Source organism: Palaemon carinicauda, chromosome 44 (assembly GCF_036898095.1).
Source record: "Palaemon carinicauda isolate YSFRI2023 chromosome 44, ASM3689809v2, whole genome shotgun sequence".
Taxonomy (NCBI): domain Eukaryota; kingdom Metazoa; phylum Arthropoda; class Malacostraca; order Decapoda; family Palaemonidae; genus Palaemon; species Palaemon carinicauda.
Genome location: NC_090768.1, coordinates 33,326,533 through 33,342,402, shown reverse-complemented (window position 1 = coordinate 33,342,402; position 15,870 = coordinate 33,326,533). Strand labels below are relative to the sequence as shown.

Sequence of the window (15,870 nt, the reverse complement as noted above, 5' to 3'; positions counted from 1 at the left end):
ATAGATTGAAGTTGAATGTAGTGGGTTACGTGTAAGTTTTTTCTTTGAAAATTTCTATCATTTGAATGTATTCATCTGATTACCTCCGCCAACGAAGTTGAAAGGTTATGTTTTACCTCCTTTTGTGTGTGTGTTTGTTTGTTTGTGAACAGCTTCCTGGCCACAATTTTAATCGTAGAGTAATGAAACTTGTAGGGATTAACTATTATGTAGAGAGATGGGAACTTCAATTTTGGAAGGTCAAGGTCAAGGTCATGGTCAAGCAAAATGTCCAATTCACATAATGAGCCATAAGTTTGGACATCGTTGTCACAGAGATTTCAAACTTGGTTCATATTTGAGTGTATGAAAATCCACGCCAATTGATACATGGTAAAGACAAAGGTCAAGGTCAAGATCGAGCAAAAGGTCTAGAAATAAGCTGCCGCGGCGGAGGTCTGCTCTACTGAGTGCCCCTGTAGTTATTCATGTCTTTTTTGAGGTGGTCCTAAATTCAGATCCTGCTCAATTGTGGTTGAATCCATTGTGATGCGGGTCTCCTACCACCTTTGTGGGTCATTGGGCATCGTGTCTGAGTAGCTCATTACTTAACTGACCAGTTTTAGGACCGATTTTAATTCCGAATTATCACTCGCTGGTCTAGCCAGCTGCAGATCAACACAAATGTCTGGTGAAGTCAATAAAAAAGGGCTAGCAACTAAAAGCCTTGGGACCTACCCCTTCAAACAGAAACAGCTGTTCCTAGATAGATAGATAGATAGGTAGATAGATAAAGAGTGCATCTGTGTCTGTGGGGGAATGCGTGTATAATAGCTTGTGTGCATGCTTTATATGTAAAAATATATGCCTTTTCCCGTTGACCCCAGCTTACTACGAGTCCTTCATGAATGGGTGCTAATGATTACAATCGACTAATCTACTAAGTACTGAATTTAGTGTGAAGGTTCAGTGGGACTTTCATCCTTTCAAGCTAACTTATTAAGCACTGGACTACTAGGATCAATTTTATATATATACATATATATATATATATATATATATTATATATATATATATATATATATATATATATATATGTGTGTGTGTGTGTGTGTGTGTGTGTGTGTGTGTTTGTGTGTGTGTGTTCCTGCTAGTCTCTTCTTTTACCCTTGTTTATTGACAGGCTTTCGCGCTGCATTGCAAATGAATTAAAATATGTCTTTAATTTCCATAAATTTGCAATGAAAAGCATTTTTAGTGCTCTTTAGCGTCAATTTCAGTTCATATGAATCGCTTAATATATCACTTCGCTAATGAGTTAATTAAGATGTGATAGACTTTCCAATTAATGCAGCTAAACCACGTGTCATCAGCAAACCTCCATAATTTAAATGTGGTGTCCGTTGGATATTTAAATCCCGGCTTTAACGGTCGAAATAACGGTCAGTGATTTGTAACGCGTTTTTCGCCAATCGAACGATTCTTTCATGTCGGTCGGGAGGAACATGAACATTTACGATGGCATAAGTAAATCATAGCGAGGAAGCGGTGCTTTATGCAAGATAAATTGCCGATTTCTTGGTAGAGACAGGTAAAAAAGGAAGGCTGTATACCGAGGCCGGGTACTGCCCGCAAGGTCGAAAATCACTGCGCCATCTGGCAGGTCTGCGACCTTTCCGAGGTCGAGAGATGCGATGAGAGGGAGGAACGTAAATAATGAGATACAGAAAGAGGGGAGAGGGAATGCATAATGTAAGAGAAGAAGCAAGGATTGAGTAAGGGGAGCGCTGAATACAGGTTCATATCAAGAGATTGAAAAGAGGGAGAGAGGCTCAGATTTAGAATCGAAATGATATTTCCGAACAGAAGGGGAAAATTATTTTCTTGAAAAGGGCCGAATAATAAGTTTTTCCTTTTCCTCTTTTTCTCTGCTGATGGTAATACAGTAAGGGGAGCAGCCAATTAATGGTTATGTATATTTTTTTAGTATGATATTAGTTTTACGTAGAAAAACGGGGCTTCGCTGATTTTTTGATGAAACGAAATCTTCATTAGTGGAATCAAGTTTAGATCGCTTCAGGGAATTAAGTCGCTCCAATGTAGTTTTCTCTTGTTTTGATATTGGTGACATTTCTTTGAAATCATTTTCGATTTGATGACTTCTTTGAGTTTGAAAAAAAAAAAAAAAAAAAAAAAAAACATTGTTTCTTCCTTTTGTTAGTCATTTTCAGACATGCTTGTTTTTTATCAATATAATCGAGATTTTGTTTTAACAATATAATGTAATTGGATGTTTTAGTTTTCTCTGGTTTTGATATTGGTGACATTTCTTTAGAATCATTTTCGATTTAATGATTTTGAGTTTGAAAAAAAAATCCATCGTTTTTCTTTCTCTGTAAGTGATATTTTCAGAATTGTTTGTTTTGACCAATATAGTCAAGTTTTTATTTTAATAATATACAGTAGTGTAATTGGATGTTTTAGTTTTCTCTAGTTTTGATATTTCTTAAAAATAGTTTTCGATTTAATGATCACGATTTTTTTTTTTCAAAGCATCAGTGTTTCTTCCTCTGTAAGTGATATTTTCAGAAAGGCTTTTGACCATTATATCTGAGTTTCTACGTTTTAATAGTATAGTATAATTAGATATTTTGCCTTAATTACTAGTTTCCTAATATCTCGTTAATTGACCCCTAACCCTTTTTTATTACTTTGTATTTTCTACAGTGACCTGAGGATATTCATTTGTTTTAACTTTCTTTGACCCTTGAAAATTCGAACCCAACCAGAATCAAGTGATTTCATAAAAAACATTTTGGAATCTCATTGTGATGAGATTCTATCATGGTTCATGAACAGGCACCTCGCACGTCTAGAACTGTCGACCTAACCGCGCCAGGACTCCTTGCTGCTGGGAGGAAGGACGCTGGTGACTGGCAAATCACATGAACTTACGCGCCTGGGCTCTACTAAGCGATGTCAGGCAAGGCAGCCGATCGGGACTACGGTCTACCCCAGAGCCAAAGGAAAGTCCTTCAAAACAAGGCAACCATGCTTACCCCATACAAAATGGGAATAAACACGTTAATAGAACAACAATTCATGCGTTGTAAACATAAAAGAAATTCGCCTCCCACGAAAAAGATTAATTGTCTCTCTGCAGAAATAACCGTAGATTTTGGGAGCTAACAAAATCCAGTGTTTAAAAAGGTATACGTGAAATGAAAGTAATTCAAAAGTAGTTCCCAAATCTTGAGCCCCAAAATGAAACTTTAAATAGTCTTTTATACGAGAAGTTTGGTTGGAAAGTAAATATATGCAGAATATCAATCGCTTTTCAAGTAGCAATTGCAGATAAACTTTTGCCTTTTGGTAGAAAAAGGAGAAGGATGAGAAAATTCTCCATTTCTCGTGATTTTTATCAAATTCGACGGGAGTAATATCATTGCGGGGAAAATTTATTCATGCAAAAATAGGAAGCAATGATTAGATTTTGGTCTGATATTCAGCAATCGGATTTTGGCCAGATATTATATTTTGCTTTTAGCTCTGTATTGGAGTAAATATCGCGTATATAGCCTGGGCTCCACAAGGCACTAGAAGAGTTGGAAGACCCAGGCCTACAGGGCTGAGAAATATGAAGCGTGAAGTGGGAGATGGTGAATGGAGAAGAATTGATTTAAAAGCTCAAGATAGAGATGACTGGCGAAATGTAACCGAGACCCTTTGCGTCAATAGTCGTAGGAGGAGATGATGATGATGATGATGATGATGATGATGTAGTCTAGATTCAAAATTTTAATGATTATGCATTAGTCTTTCCGGTCAAGATAACAATTAAGCTGGTTTCATTGTTTACTTTATAAATGAGGTAAACACTGATGTTCAGTCTTCATTATGATCTTGGTTGATTTCGTCCTTGAAAAGGGATGCACGTTTTAATTCAAAGATATTGTGGGCTAAGTTGTAACTGGTTGTAACTATAAAAGTTGTAATGGGTTGTTGTGGCCTGATTGGTAACTACTCTGCCTGGTGTTTGCCAGACGGGGGTTCGAGTCCCGCTCAGACTCGTTAATGCCTTTAGTGTCTGGAACCTTACCATCCTTGTAAGGTTGGGGGGTTTGGGGGAGCCTATAGGTCTATCTGCAGAGTCATCAGCAGCCATTGCCTGGCACTTCCTGGTCCTAGCTTGGGTAGAGAGGGGCTTGGGCGCTGATCATATAATAGATGCTCAGTCTCTAGGGCATTGTCCTGCTTGCTAGGGCAATGTCACTGTACCTTGTCTCTGCCATTCATGAGCGACCTTTTAAACCTTTATATAAGTCATTTATTTATGAAAAGGATTTATATTGTATATGCATTGAGTATTAAACTTGTGGATAAGTCTTAGGTAAATTCTTACCAGCGTTTTTAATTTTAAATATTTTCGAATGGCTTCATACTTTTATAATTGAAGATATTTTCGAATAAGTATACCTTTTAATTCAAAATATTTTCGAATAATTTTATACGTTGTTATTAAAAATATTTTCGAATAAGTTTTATACTTTTTTCATTCGAAATATTTTCCAATAAGTCTTATACTTTTTTCATTCGAAATATTTTTGAATAAGTATATACTTTTTTCATTCAAAATATTTTCGAATAAGTTTATACTTCTTTAATTCAAAATATTTCTAAAAAGTTTATACATTTTTAATTCAATTCGAATGTAATTCAAAATATTTTCGAATAAGTTTATACTTTTTTAATTCAAAATATTTTCGAATAAGTTTATACTTATAATTCAAAATATTTTCGAAAGAGATTATACTCTTTTAAAACCTTGTTTAAATTCAATGAAAATAGTTTCGAGTAAAGTTATAATTTTTTTAAACCCTGTTTAAAATTTTGTTTTTTACGCTTTTTCGTCAGTGTGTTTTATTTCCTCCTTGATGTATAACTCTGTTAGTCACCTGCTACAAATGTTCAATCCAATTTCTTACCCCAACTGGGTTCAGAATTTGTTATAATCTCAGAATTATTGATATGGATGTGTCTTAGACGATCTCTCTCTCTCTCTCTCTCTCTCTCTCTCTCTCTCTCTCTCTCTCTCTCTCTCTCTCTCTCTCGGTATAACAGCTTCGTTTTTGAAAGGGTGCATAAAACTATGCAGGAATAATCCTCTAAACATTTGTATAAACTACAAGATACATAGGAATTGCTTCAGAGGTTCCTTCAGAAGCCATTTACCAAGGTCTTTTTCGTACAATTCCTTTGGGGAAAAAATGTAACTCTGGTGGTCTCTCTCTTACTCAGGGAGAAAATAAGATTCTCTCTCTCTCTCTCTCTCTCTCTCTCTCTCTCTCTCTCTCTCTCTCTCTCTCTCTCTCTCTCTCTCTCTCTCTCTCAGCATAAATCCGACCACAGGTAACGGATACAAACTGGGATTGAAAAGATTTAACACCTCTCAATGTGGCAATTTCTTTACATACAAAATAGCAAATACTTGAAATAAACTTCCAGACAAGATCATAAGAACTCTCTAAATGCTTAAACTAAATCGCTCTACTAAAGAGCAAATGGGGTCTCCGCAGATGGACATCCAAAATCTTTGTAACTCTAACATAATACTACTAATCCATTATATCTCTATGAGCGTGCATATTTTATTTATTAGAAACTTATATTCTGAAAAGGCCTACAGTCATATTCCTTTAGTCTTCAAAAGTTCAAACTTGCAGGAAATGATTCTGTGTGGAATATGGTGACATAAGTCTTTTTATTGTTTATAAACGAAATATCTGTTTTAATGTTGTTACTGTTTTTAAAATATTTTATTTTAATTGTTCATTACTTCTTATATCGTTTATTTATTTCCTTATTTCCTTTCCTCACTGGGGTATTTTACACTTCTGGAGCCCTTAGGCTTATAGCATCTTGCTTTCCCAATAATAATGATAATAATAATAATAATAATAATAATAATAATAATAATAATAATAATAATAATAATAATGTTCGTCTGCTCTTATATTAGTCAAATAGTGATTGTAAGAGATGGAAACCTTTAGAGCAATTTTCTTATCGTGCATTTTGAGAATTTTCAATATGCTTTCTTCCATTAACATCCAGACGTATTTATGACCTGAACGTTCGCATTTAACATTTTTCCATTACTGACTTGACTATACTTTATGTAATTTTTTTTCGTTCTGGGTTTCTTAACAAATATTAAATGAAAGCCATTATCTTATTATTTACGATCTCATACTTTTTTTAAGGAAAAAGATTTAGTGGCACTATGTAGGTTAGGATAATCATATTATTCCTAATTTTTCTCAAACTAAGGATTATGAAGTTGATGGGTTTTCGAAAATTTTGAGAAAAAGTCTTTGTAAAAGAATCTTTTTCTTTTAAGTTTTGTGAACCACGAAGTATTTTTTAGAGATGGTAAAAATTCTGGGTATTTTTTTCTTCGTCAGAATGGACTTGCATTATCCGCACTCAATGATAAAAATCTTTCATTAATTCTTGAAAAATAGAAATTATGGTTTTATTCACTTCATTTAAGAGAGTTTTTTATTTATTAGAAAACGAAACACAAGATTATTTTTCTTTAAAAAGTAGAGTTACTTTTTTATTTAATTTCATTTTCCTTTAAAAAGTTATCAAATAATTTTTCTGTTTATAAGACAATTCTTTTTAAATAAAAAAATTTCATCACCTTCAATTGCAAACAATCCAAAAAAAATTCCATGATAAAATTATATAGAGATCCAGGCTTCTTTAAAGAATATTTAAGTACCTCCCCACCTCTGACTCTCATGAGATGCCTTTAAACCTTTTATAAAACGAACACTTAGTGTTTGGGGTTGTGGTGTCCTATTGGAAACGCCCCTACCTGGTGTTAGCCGGACTGGGGTTCGAGTCCCGCGCGAGTTCGATAGTTTCTTTAGTATCTGCAACCTCATTATCCTTGTGAACTAAGTATGTGGTGTTTGGGGGAGCCTGTAGGTCTACCTGCTGTCATCAGTAGCCATTGCCTGGCTCTCCCTGGTCCTAGCTTGGGTGGAGAATTGGTTTGGTCGCTGCTCATATGTATGTACAGTATAGTCAGTCTCTAGGGCATTGTCCTATTACCTAGGGCATTGTCACTGTTCCTTGCCTCTGCCATTCATGATCGACCTTTTAACCTTTATGTACTATAGAAAAAAAAATGTATGACCTACCCATTCAGAGAAATCTAACATTAATTCTTCTTTTTATATCTAATGGTCTAGGAGGTCGATACTCCGTGTTCGGAACTGGAGAACTTCACATCCGTCACGTGACCAAAGCAGACGAGTTCCAGTCGTATCACTGCGAGACGCAACACGTCCTCACCGGAGAGACAACAGTGTCAGCTGTGGCTGGAAGGTAAGGTTATTGAAATAATTCGTCCCACTTGAAATTCGATCAGGATTGGTATAATTGTTGCTTTCTTATTTTGGACATCGCTCTTCGCACTCCCCGAGAGAGATTAGTTCCCCAAACTTTTAACTGGGCTTCACGAGGCACTAGAAGAGTTGGAAGACCCAGGCCTACATGCAGAGGACTATGAAGCGCGAAGTAGGAGATGATGAATGGAGAAGTATTGATTTAAAAGCTCAAGATAGAGACGACTGGCAAAATCTAATCGAGGCCCTATGTGTTAATAGGCGTATGAGGAGATTATTATAAATTCGATTAGTCATTTTTTCATATCGATTAATAAATCATTCGTACAAATGCGTTTTGTTCGGAATACATAATGTTTACCTTTATAGTATGTAAAGAATAACATCTGTAGTGTTTATGTATCAACGCAAATTACTGGTGCTGCTTATCAGCTATACATAATCAGGGTTAATGGCATAATTAATGAATGTCATCCTTCGTGACCTAAATCTTTTGAATACTTGACCAATTTAATGTCTGTAGTTAATGTTATTTATTATTTAGATTATATTTGTAGGATTATAATGTTGTACAGGTGTCATTATATAAATATAAAATCTCAAATACCTCTACCATTCGAAGATTTTAATAATGACCTGAAATGTGAGGTCATTCATACAATTGCTTTAATTGTTCGGGAGGCAGAATTTGGATACTTGATTACTTTAGTGTCTGTAGTTAGTGCTATTTAATATTGTTAAAATAATATTTTGTAGAATTTTAATGTTTTACAGATGTCATTATATCAATAGAATATCCCAAACACCCCTATCATTCGAAGATTTTCATAATGACTAAAATATCACAAATCTGAAATCATTACATTTGCTCTCTAAGCTGAAAGGATTTACCATTGAAAATATTACTCTACTTCTCCCAATTTTGTAGTTGTTGTTGTAATTATTATTATTGTTATTATTATTATTATTATTATTATTATTATTATTATTATTAGCTAAGCTACAACCCTAGTAGGAAAAGCAAGAAGATATAAGCCCAAGGGCTCCAACAGGGAAAAATAGCCTACCGAGGAAAGAAAATAAGAAAATTAATAAACGATATAAGAAGTAATGAACAATTAAAATAAAATATTTTAAAAAATATTAACAACATTAAAACATATATCATATATAGACTATAAAAAGACTTATGTCAGCCTGTTCAACATGAAAACATTTGTAAAAGTTTTTATTTATCCTGTATAAACCTCATAGAAATGAAATTTCTCGAGAGTGAAATCGAATGTCTTGAGAAAGGTCACGCCCTACTTACTCCTATTGTAGAATTCAGATATTGGTAAATCATGGATAGCCAAGTGGATCATAATTATGGCACGAAGTCAGCTGGTAAGGAATGGTCCGCGCAGCGGTAATTTGGGAATTCAAAGAACCGGAAAAGGACTTGCGAATATTTTCGTACTGATTAACAATGGCCGTCAATTTTCCTTCAACTGAGAATTGTTGTGCATTTCGTCCTGTTAACTTGGGAGTTTTAAATATCGCCCGACTAATTCCGTTTTTATTCCTTCCTCCATTAAATTAATTCAGCCCGCTGTTCTTTGTCAGGTTTTATTTTTCTTTCAAACAAAATTCCAGTGTCATTCCAGATGGATTAAGTTTTTTAATAGTATTTATTTTCCTTAAGAACGTAATTCTAGCTTTCTTCCTTATGAATCAAGTCTTCTAAATCAGTATTTCATGCTCATCATCATCTCCTCCTACGCCTGTTGACGCAAAGGGCGAGTCGTCTTTATGTTGAGCTTTTAAATCAATACTTCTCCATTCATCATTATCTACTTCACGCTTCATAGTCCTCAGCCATGTAGGCCTGAGGCTTCCAACTATTCTAGTGCCTTATGAAGCCCAGTTAACCATATGGTGAACTAATCTCTCTTGGGGAATGCGAAGAGCATGCCTAAACCATCTCCATATACCCCACACCATGATCTCATCTACCTATGGCACTCGAGTGCCATTTCTAATCCTGTCCTCCCATTTAATTCCCAATATTCTTCTCAAGGCTGTGTTCTCAAATCTAGAAAATCTGTTGGATATTGTTTCTTTGTCATACCACGAGTCATGTCCTTACGGTAACACGGATCTCACTAAACTGATAGATATATAGCCTGATTTTTATATCTAATTTCAGGCGATTCGATTTCCAAATTTTACTTAACTTAGTCATTGTCTGAATTGCTTTTTTCAATTTTCCATTAAATTTCAACTCCAAAGACCCTGTACTAGAGATCACAGTTCCCAAATATATAAATGATTCCACCTCATTAATCCTTTCTCCTTTCAATTGCATTTCATCTTCCATTGCATATTCCGTTCCCATCATCTGTCTTTCTTTTATTTATCTTGAGTCCAACCTCGTGTGATATTTCATGCATTTTGGTAAGCAAGCTTTGCAAGTATTTATTATCCTTAAAAACGAAATTCCAGCTTTCTTCCTGATGAATCAAGCTATCATTATGGTATTGTTTTTGGTAAGGACGTGTTTACATACTTCTTGGAGTATAATGGACAATGATGTACGACTTGTTGTTTCAGGCTGATGGTAAACGAACCCAGGTCATCTGTTCCACCAAGAATAACTGACTCTCGATCCACTGTAACAGCATCCGTGCGGGACACGGTGGAACTCCCTTGCGCTGCCCAAGGATATCCTATACCTCAGTACCAGTAAGTTGATCTCTCTCTCTCTCTCTCTCTCTCTCTCTCTCTCTCTCTCTCCTCTCTCTCTCTCCTCTCTCTCTCTCTCTCTCTCATTGTTTATTTATTGTGTATTTTGAAAATACATTGGTATAGATATTTCGATGTACTATGTCCATAAAAGAATTCCTCTCTCTCTCTCTCTCTCTCTCTCTCTCTCTCTCTCTCTCTCTCTCTCTCTCTCTCCTCTCTCTCTCTCTCTCTCTCTCTCTCTCTCTCTCCTCATATATATATATATATATATATATATATTATATATATATATATATATATATATATATATATATATATGTATATGTATATATATATATATATATATTGTATATCATAATCATATATTTATTTAAATATTTTTTTTATTGCATCCATTGAAGATCTTCTTTTCTTATCTAGCATTCTAATTTACTGGTCTTTGTACCTAAACGTGATGACATTTTTATATATATTAGTTTATTTTAATTTCCGTAACTATCTTTGGTTATTTTTAGTTGTGCACGTGTGAAGATTTAAAATAATCTCCCCGATTACTTGTTGCAGCATAAAAAGAAATCATTTTTCACCCTCTGAGTTATAAAAGATGTTACAAAGTCATTGAAATTACACTGAGATCATAATAATAAATTGAGTTAAAAGGTTTTGTTTTATACTTCATGTCTAGTTTCTATTCTTTATAAAGAAGGATACTGAAGTAAAAATGAATGAAAAGTTTTAAAGATATTTTAAGAACATTACTTAGCTGTAAAGCTTTTGGTTCAGCGGACTCAAATAACCCTTTCTTTTTTTTTTTTGCATATTTTTACATCCACATTTTGTATTAATATTTCTTTTTTCTAAATACTCCATTTTCTTTTAACTTATTGGAGAATAAATAGTAAACTAATTTAGTATTGCTTTTGTCTATTGATTGGAAGGATAAAGAAGATTGAACGTGATGATTCAGTTGAGTCATCTTTCGATTTTATTGACTAATGTATTGATCTTCAAGATGACCAATCAAGAGAGATGCTGAGATTGACTTCTTAAGCGTATTTCCTCTCTCTCTCTCTCTCTCTCTCTCTCCTCTCTCTCTCTCTCTCTCTCTCTCTCTCTCCTCTCTCTCTCTCTCTCTCTCTCTCTCTCTCTCTCATATTTCAAGTCTCTTTTGAAAAATAATATCACGATTAGGTCATGAAACCTCGGAGTTCAATTTCCTGATCTATTTTACTTCTTCCTTTTCTATTTTCCTTCTTTTTTTTATTTTATGTTCTTCCTTTTCTGTTTTCTTTCTTCCTTTTTTATTTGTTCATTCTTCATTTCGCTCCTCTTTGCAAACAGCGGCGCGGGTTCTCAGAGAGAGTCGGTCAACCATGAAAAAAATATATTACGCAATTATATTTTTCCATTCCATTCCAGGAAATACATTCCACAAGTAGGATGTAAGCCATAACAAAAACGTATAAAAACCGTATCAGAAACTTTTTGAAAAAAAAAAAAAAAAGTATAGAAAAACGTGCGAATTGAGAAAATAAACAAGTAAATTCCCTTCAATAAAAGAAAAAGTCTAAACCCTTGTTGTAACCTGTCAGGTGGCATCGGATCTCCGGGAAAGTCGAGGTAGCTGTCGTGCAGGATGGGCGGATTCAGCAGGTCGGAGGATCCCTCCTCATCCGGCAGGTCACCGCGGCAGATGCTGGCAGGTAGGAATTTAATAACCATGTCAACTGATTTAGACTGACGGTAAGCAAACAGTTTAGGCCGAGTGTGATATTGTCGCACTGGCTGTCTAGTTGTCATGGGGGTGGGGATTGGGGTTGAGAGACGGGGTCTTGGGGTGGGGGGTCAGTCCAAGGAGGTTCTCCGGTCAGATGCCAGGGGGTCAGGAACAAGGTCGAGGTGGTAGGCCACGTCTGTGATGGAGGGTCATCCTTGTTTTTTGGGGGGCGTGGAGGGACTTATGACATGATTTCTGCAGCTCAGGTCATTGGCCGTTGATGCTTCGTATATCTTGGCTAAACAGGCGTTTAAAGTCGCGAGATATGTGAGATATTTGATGAGCTTCTGCGGTTTTTTTTATGTGCGCCTGTGGTAAGATTGCTTTTAGTTTCTGGCCACTGATTTTATTTTATGGATACGGACATGTCATTATTTTATTATACAGCTGCGGATCCTTTGTGATCAAGAGTTTGGTCTAATGTCAATGCGATCAAATGTTTGGTCTTATAGTATTAGAATAGCGAAGTGCTCACGTAATCATTAAAAATATAGAGATGTTTCATAACCCTTGTTACTTTATTTTAATAGTAACCTAACAACTAATTGCATAAATACATAATAAAATAACAACTCTAAGAAAAAAAACCTTGATTATATAAATACTGGTGTCATTTTTAATAAAAATATTACGTTTAGTGAAGTGAGATAATTTTTTTCTTTCAAACAAGATGATTAGTTATTACTCACAAAGAGAATTAAGGAAGTGGAAATCTCAAGGTGGGAAAATGTTTGAGAGCTACTTTTTCTAGCTATTGTCTCCAGTATCATCTTTAACGATCACTCGCATTAAGGATATTTTTTTTAAAAAATAATTATAAACACATAATATTGAATAGTTACCTGTGTAGATACTTGTTAAATTGGGTTGACGTATTTATATATGATGTGTGTATAAATATATACATACATATATATATATATATATATATACATATATATATATATATATATATATATATATATATATATATATATATATATATATATATACTGTATATGAATAAAACTATAAAATACGAGTCATAAGCAATGAGTGAAAACCGTATAGTGGTAAAATAAAATATCCTATATTACTCGCATAAGTGAAATGATTATCTGAAAAATCTGTTATTTCTTCTCCCTACTCAGGTACGTGTGTGTGGTTTCCAGCAGCGTTGATTCCGAACGTGCCCATACCACTCTGGAAGTCTGGGCGCCCCTAACGGCACACATAAGTCCTCAGGTCCAGACCGTAGATGTTGGGGGCGTGGCGACGTTCAACTGCTCTCCCGAAGGATTCCCTCAGGATACCATCACTTGGCTCAAGGTCATTACTGAGTGATTTAGAAGTAATTTTCCGGTCTGGGAAATTACTTACATTGTTATTAGTTTAATTGATAAGGGCAGAGGCTTTATTTCTTTACGTTTTGTTTTTATTTATTTGCTTGTTTGTTTATTGATATAGTTAGTTACTTTCTTTTCATAGTTTTTCATGTTTTTTTTTTCATTATCTTCACGAAAAAGATGAAATTCCGCATTTAATTATAGAATTTTAATATTCAATCATTTTATAACGAAGTCAGTCATGCAAAATATAGCTAATAAAGCAGGCAAATTCTTTACATGATTAAAATTCCAAGAACTGCATTCAATAATCAAAATATTGTAGACATAAACTAGTTTATTTGAAAAATTTTCCGTTGAAATCAATATAAATCTTAATATTCTTCTGTCGAAGTCAATATGAATCTTAATATTCTTCAGTCGAAGTCAATATAAATCTTAATATTCCTCAGTCGAAGTCAATATAAATCTTAATATTCTTCAGTCGAAGTCAATATAAATCTTAATATTCTTCAGTCGAAGTCTCTTCAATGTAAACCTCAATATTCTTTTACCTTCAGGACGGAGAACCTCTGGAGGTATCTGACCGAGTGAGAGTCGTAAGAGAGAGAAGCGTTGTGATCGAGGATGTCCGGAGAGATGATCGAGGGATGTACCAGTGTTTGGTCTCTAATCTAGAAGGAACGGCCCAAGGATCGGCCCAGCTGAAACTCGGAGGTGAGATAGGAAGAGAATATTAAATTCATGCTCCACTGTTAGTCATTTTTTAAAATGTTTTATTAATAAGTATTGAAGAACTGTTTGGATATTTAAGTGACGCACTCCACAAGGTACTAGAAGAGTTGGAAGACCCAGCCCTACATGGCTGAGGAGTATGAAGCGTGAAGTAGGAGATGATGAATGGAGAAGTATTGATTTATAAGCTCAAGATAGAGACGACTGGTGAAATCTAACCGTGGTTCTTTGCGTCAATAGGCGTAGGAGGAGATGATGATGATAATGATGATTATTATTACTAGCTAAGCTACAACCCTGATTGGAAAACCAGAATGCTATAAGCCCAAGGGCTCCAATAGGGAAAAATAGCCCAGTGAGGAAAGGAAATAAACTTCATAAGAAACAATGAATAATATAAATTGTCTTAACTGAGGAGTTATCTAAAAATAATTTCTAGTATTAATGTAATCGATGTCCAGATAGCAGGATATTATCTATACCTCAAGTTGGCTATAAAGGATTCTTTTTATTTGTGTTGAAACCTATTTGATATTTCTCATTTTACATCATAACATAATTTTCTGTCAACGTCGTTAGATTTATCTCACTGCTTAGTAAAAATAAGGATTATTCCTAACATAATTATAATCCATCACTTGGTACGGGATATGTACAGTGGTTCATGCCAAATCTTATTTTTTCCTTTTGTGGGGTTCTATGCTCCGCTTATAAAATCTTTTATGTTCCATCAGTAACCAAATCATGAAATAACTTTCAAAGGCAAGTAGGTAATCTTCGGAACTCTAAGAAGTTCAAACTATTTTCAATGGAACTTTTTGTTGTGCTGGCTCCAAAGATTCGACTTCATACTAGAGGTTTTTATCTCAACTTTTATACAATATCTTTACTTTTATATGTTTTTTTTTTTTCATATTGGGCTGCTTTCAGGTTGAAACTTATGTATGTAGCCATCTGCTTTTACCATTAAGAATGAGAATGATAGTAGAAATAATTTAACTTTATTAATCTGACTTTAACCTGATAACTAAATTCTCAAACCTATTTTTTTAAAAAGTAAATTACAATGATTATAGCATTTCTTTATCATTTAAGGGCTTAAAGGCCGCTCATGAATGGCAGAGGCAAGGGACAGTGACATTGCCCTATCAAGCAGGACAATGCTCCAGAGACTGACCATATTTCATATGATCAAAGCCCAAGCCCCCTCTTCATCCAAGCTAGGATCAAGGAGGGCCAGGCAATGGCTGATGCTGACTCAGCAAATAGACCTATAGTTTATTTTTAAGTAATATTAATGGAGTAAAAGGTTATGGCAAAGTGTGTGCCCAAATAAAGATAAAGCTAAATGACAGTGGACATATAACATATATCGATTTATAAATATTTTGCATTGAGAGCCATGTCATAAGGCACATGTTTCTCGGTAACAAACAGGACTTCGTTATTTTTTCTGACCTCAAAAATAAAAAATAAACTGAAAAGTCTGCTTCAAGACCTTGGCTCTTCAGCAAGCCTGAATGTCCGGCTTCTGTGAAAGACGCTTGCGTTATGGATGTGTTTTCTTTTAAAATGACTAACTCTAAAAAAGTAAGAATTTTGTTTTCACAAAGAAAAGAGTAAGGAAAAAAGAAAATGGTAGAAAGAAAAAAAACACTCGTAGGAAACGCATCAGTTTTCTGCAAAGAAATCGTTTAGAAATGTTGTGGGAAATTTTCTCCTCCACCAATTCTTACATTTCCTGCTTAGATTCTTATCTCTTATCTATTCGCTATGAGAAACAAGAAATTTCTTATCTCTTGAATAGCAGTTAATAATCTCAGCTCCTCAAAAGAGGGATGAATTGATAAAATAATTGCTTTTCTGAAACATAGAAAAATAGAATGTGTCTGAAATATAAAGCGTTTAG

The 15,870-nt window shown here is 34.5% G+C and overlaps 1 protein-coding gene across 8 annotated transcripts in view; it reads left to right on the top strand.

Moving 5' to 3' along the window:
• The window catches only part of LOC137634499 (cell adhesion molecule Dscam1-like), a 400,372-nt gene that overhangs the window by 336,226 nt on the left and 48,276 nt on the right, over positions 1-15,870 (top strand). For all 8 annotated transcript variants that reach the window (XM_068366931.1, XM_068366930.1, XM_068366928.1 and 5 more), the window contains exons 6-10: positions 7,242-7,377; positions 9,990-10,121; positions 11,717-11,827; positions 13,032-13,209; positions 13,787-13,943. In XM_068366931.1, the coding sequence (XP_068223032.1) occupies positions 7,242-7,377; positions 9,990-10,121; positions 11,717-11,827; positions 13,032-13,209; positions 13,787-13,943 (714 nt within the window). The remainder of the gene's footprint in view (positions 1-7,241; positions 7,378-9,989; positions 10,122-11,716; positions 11,828-13,031; positions 13,210-13,786; positions 13,944-15,870) is intronic.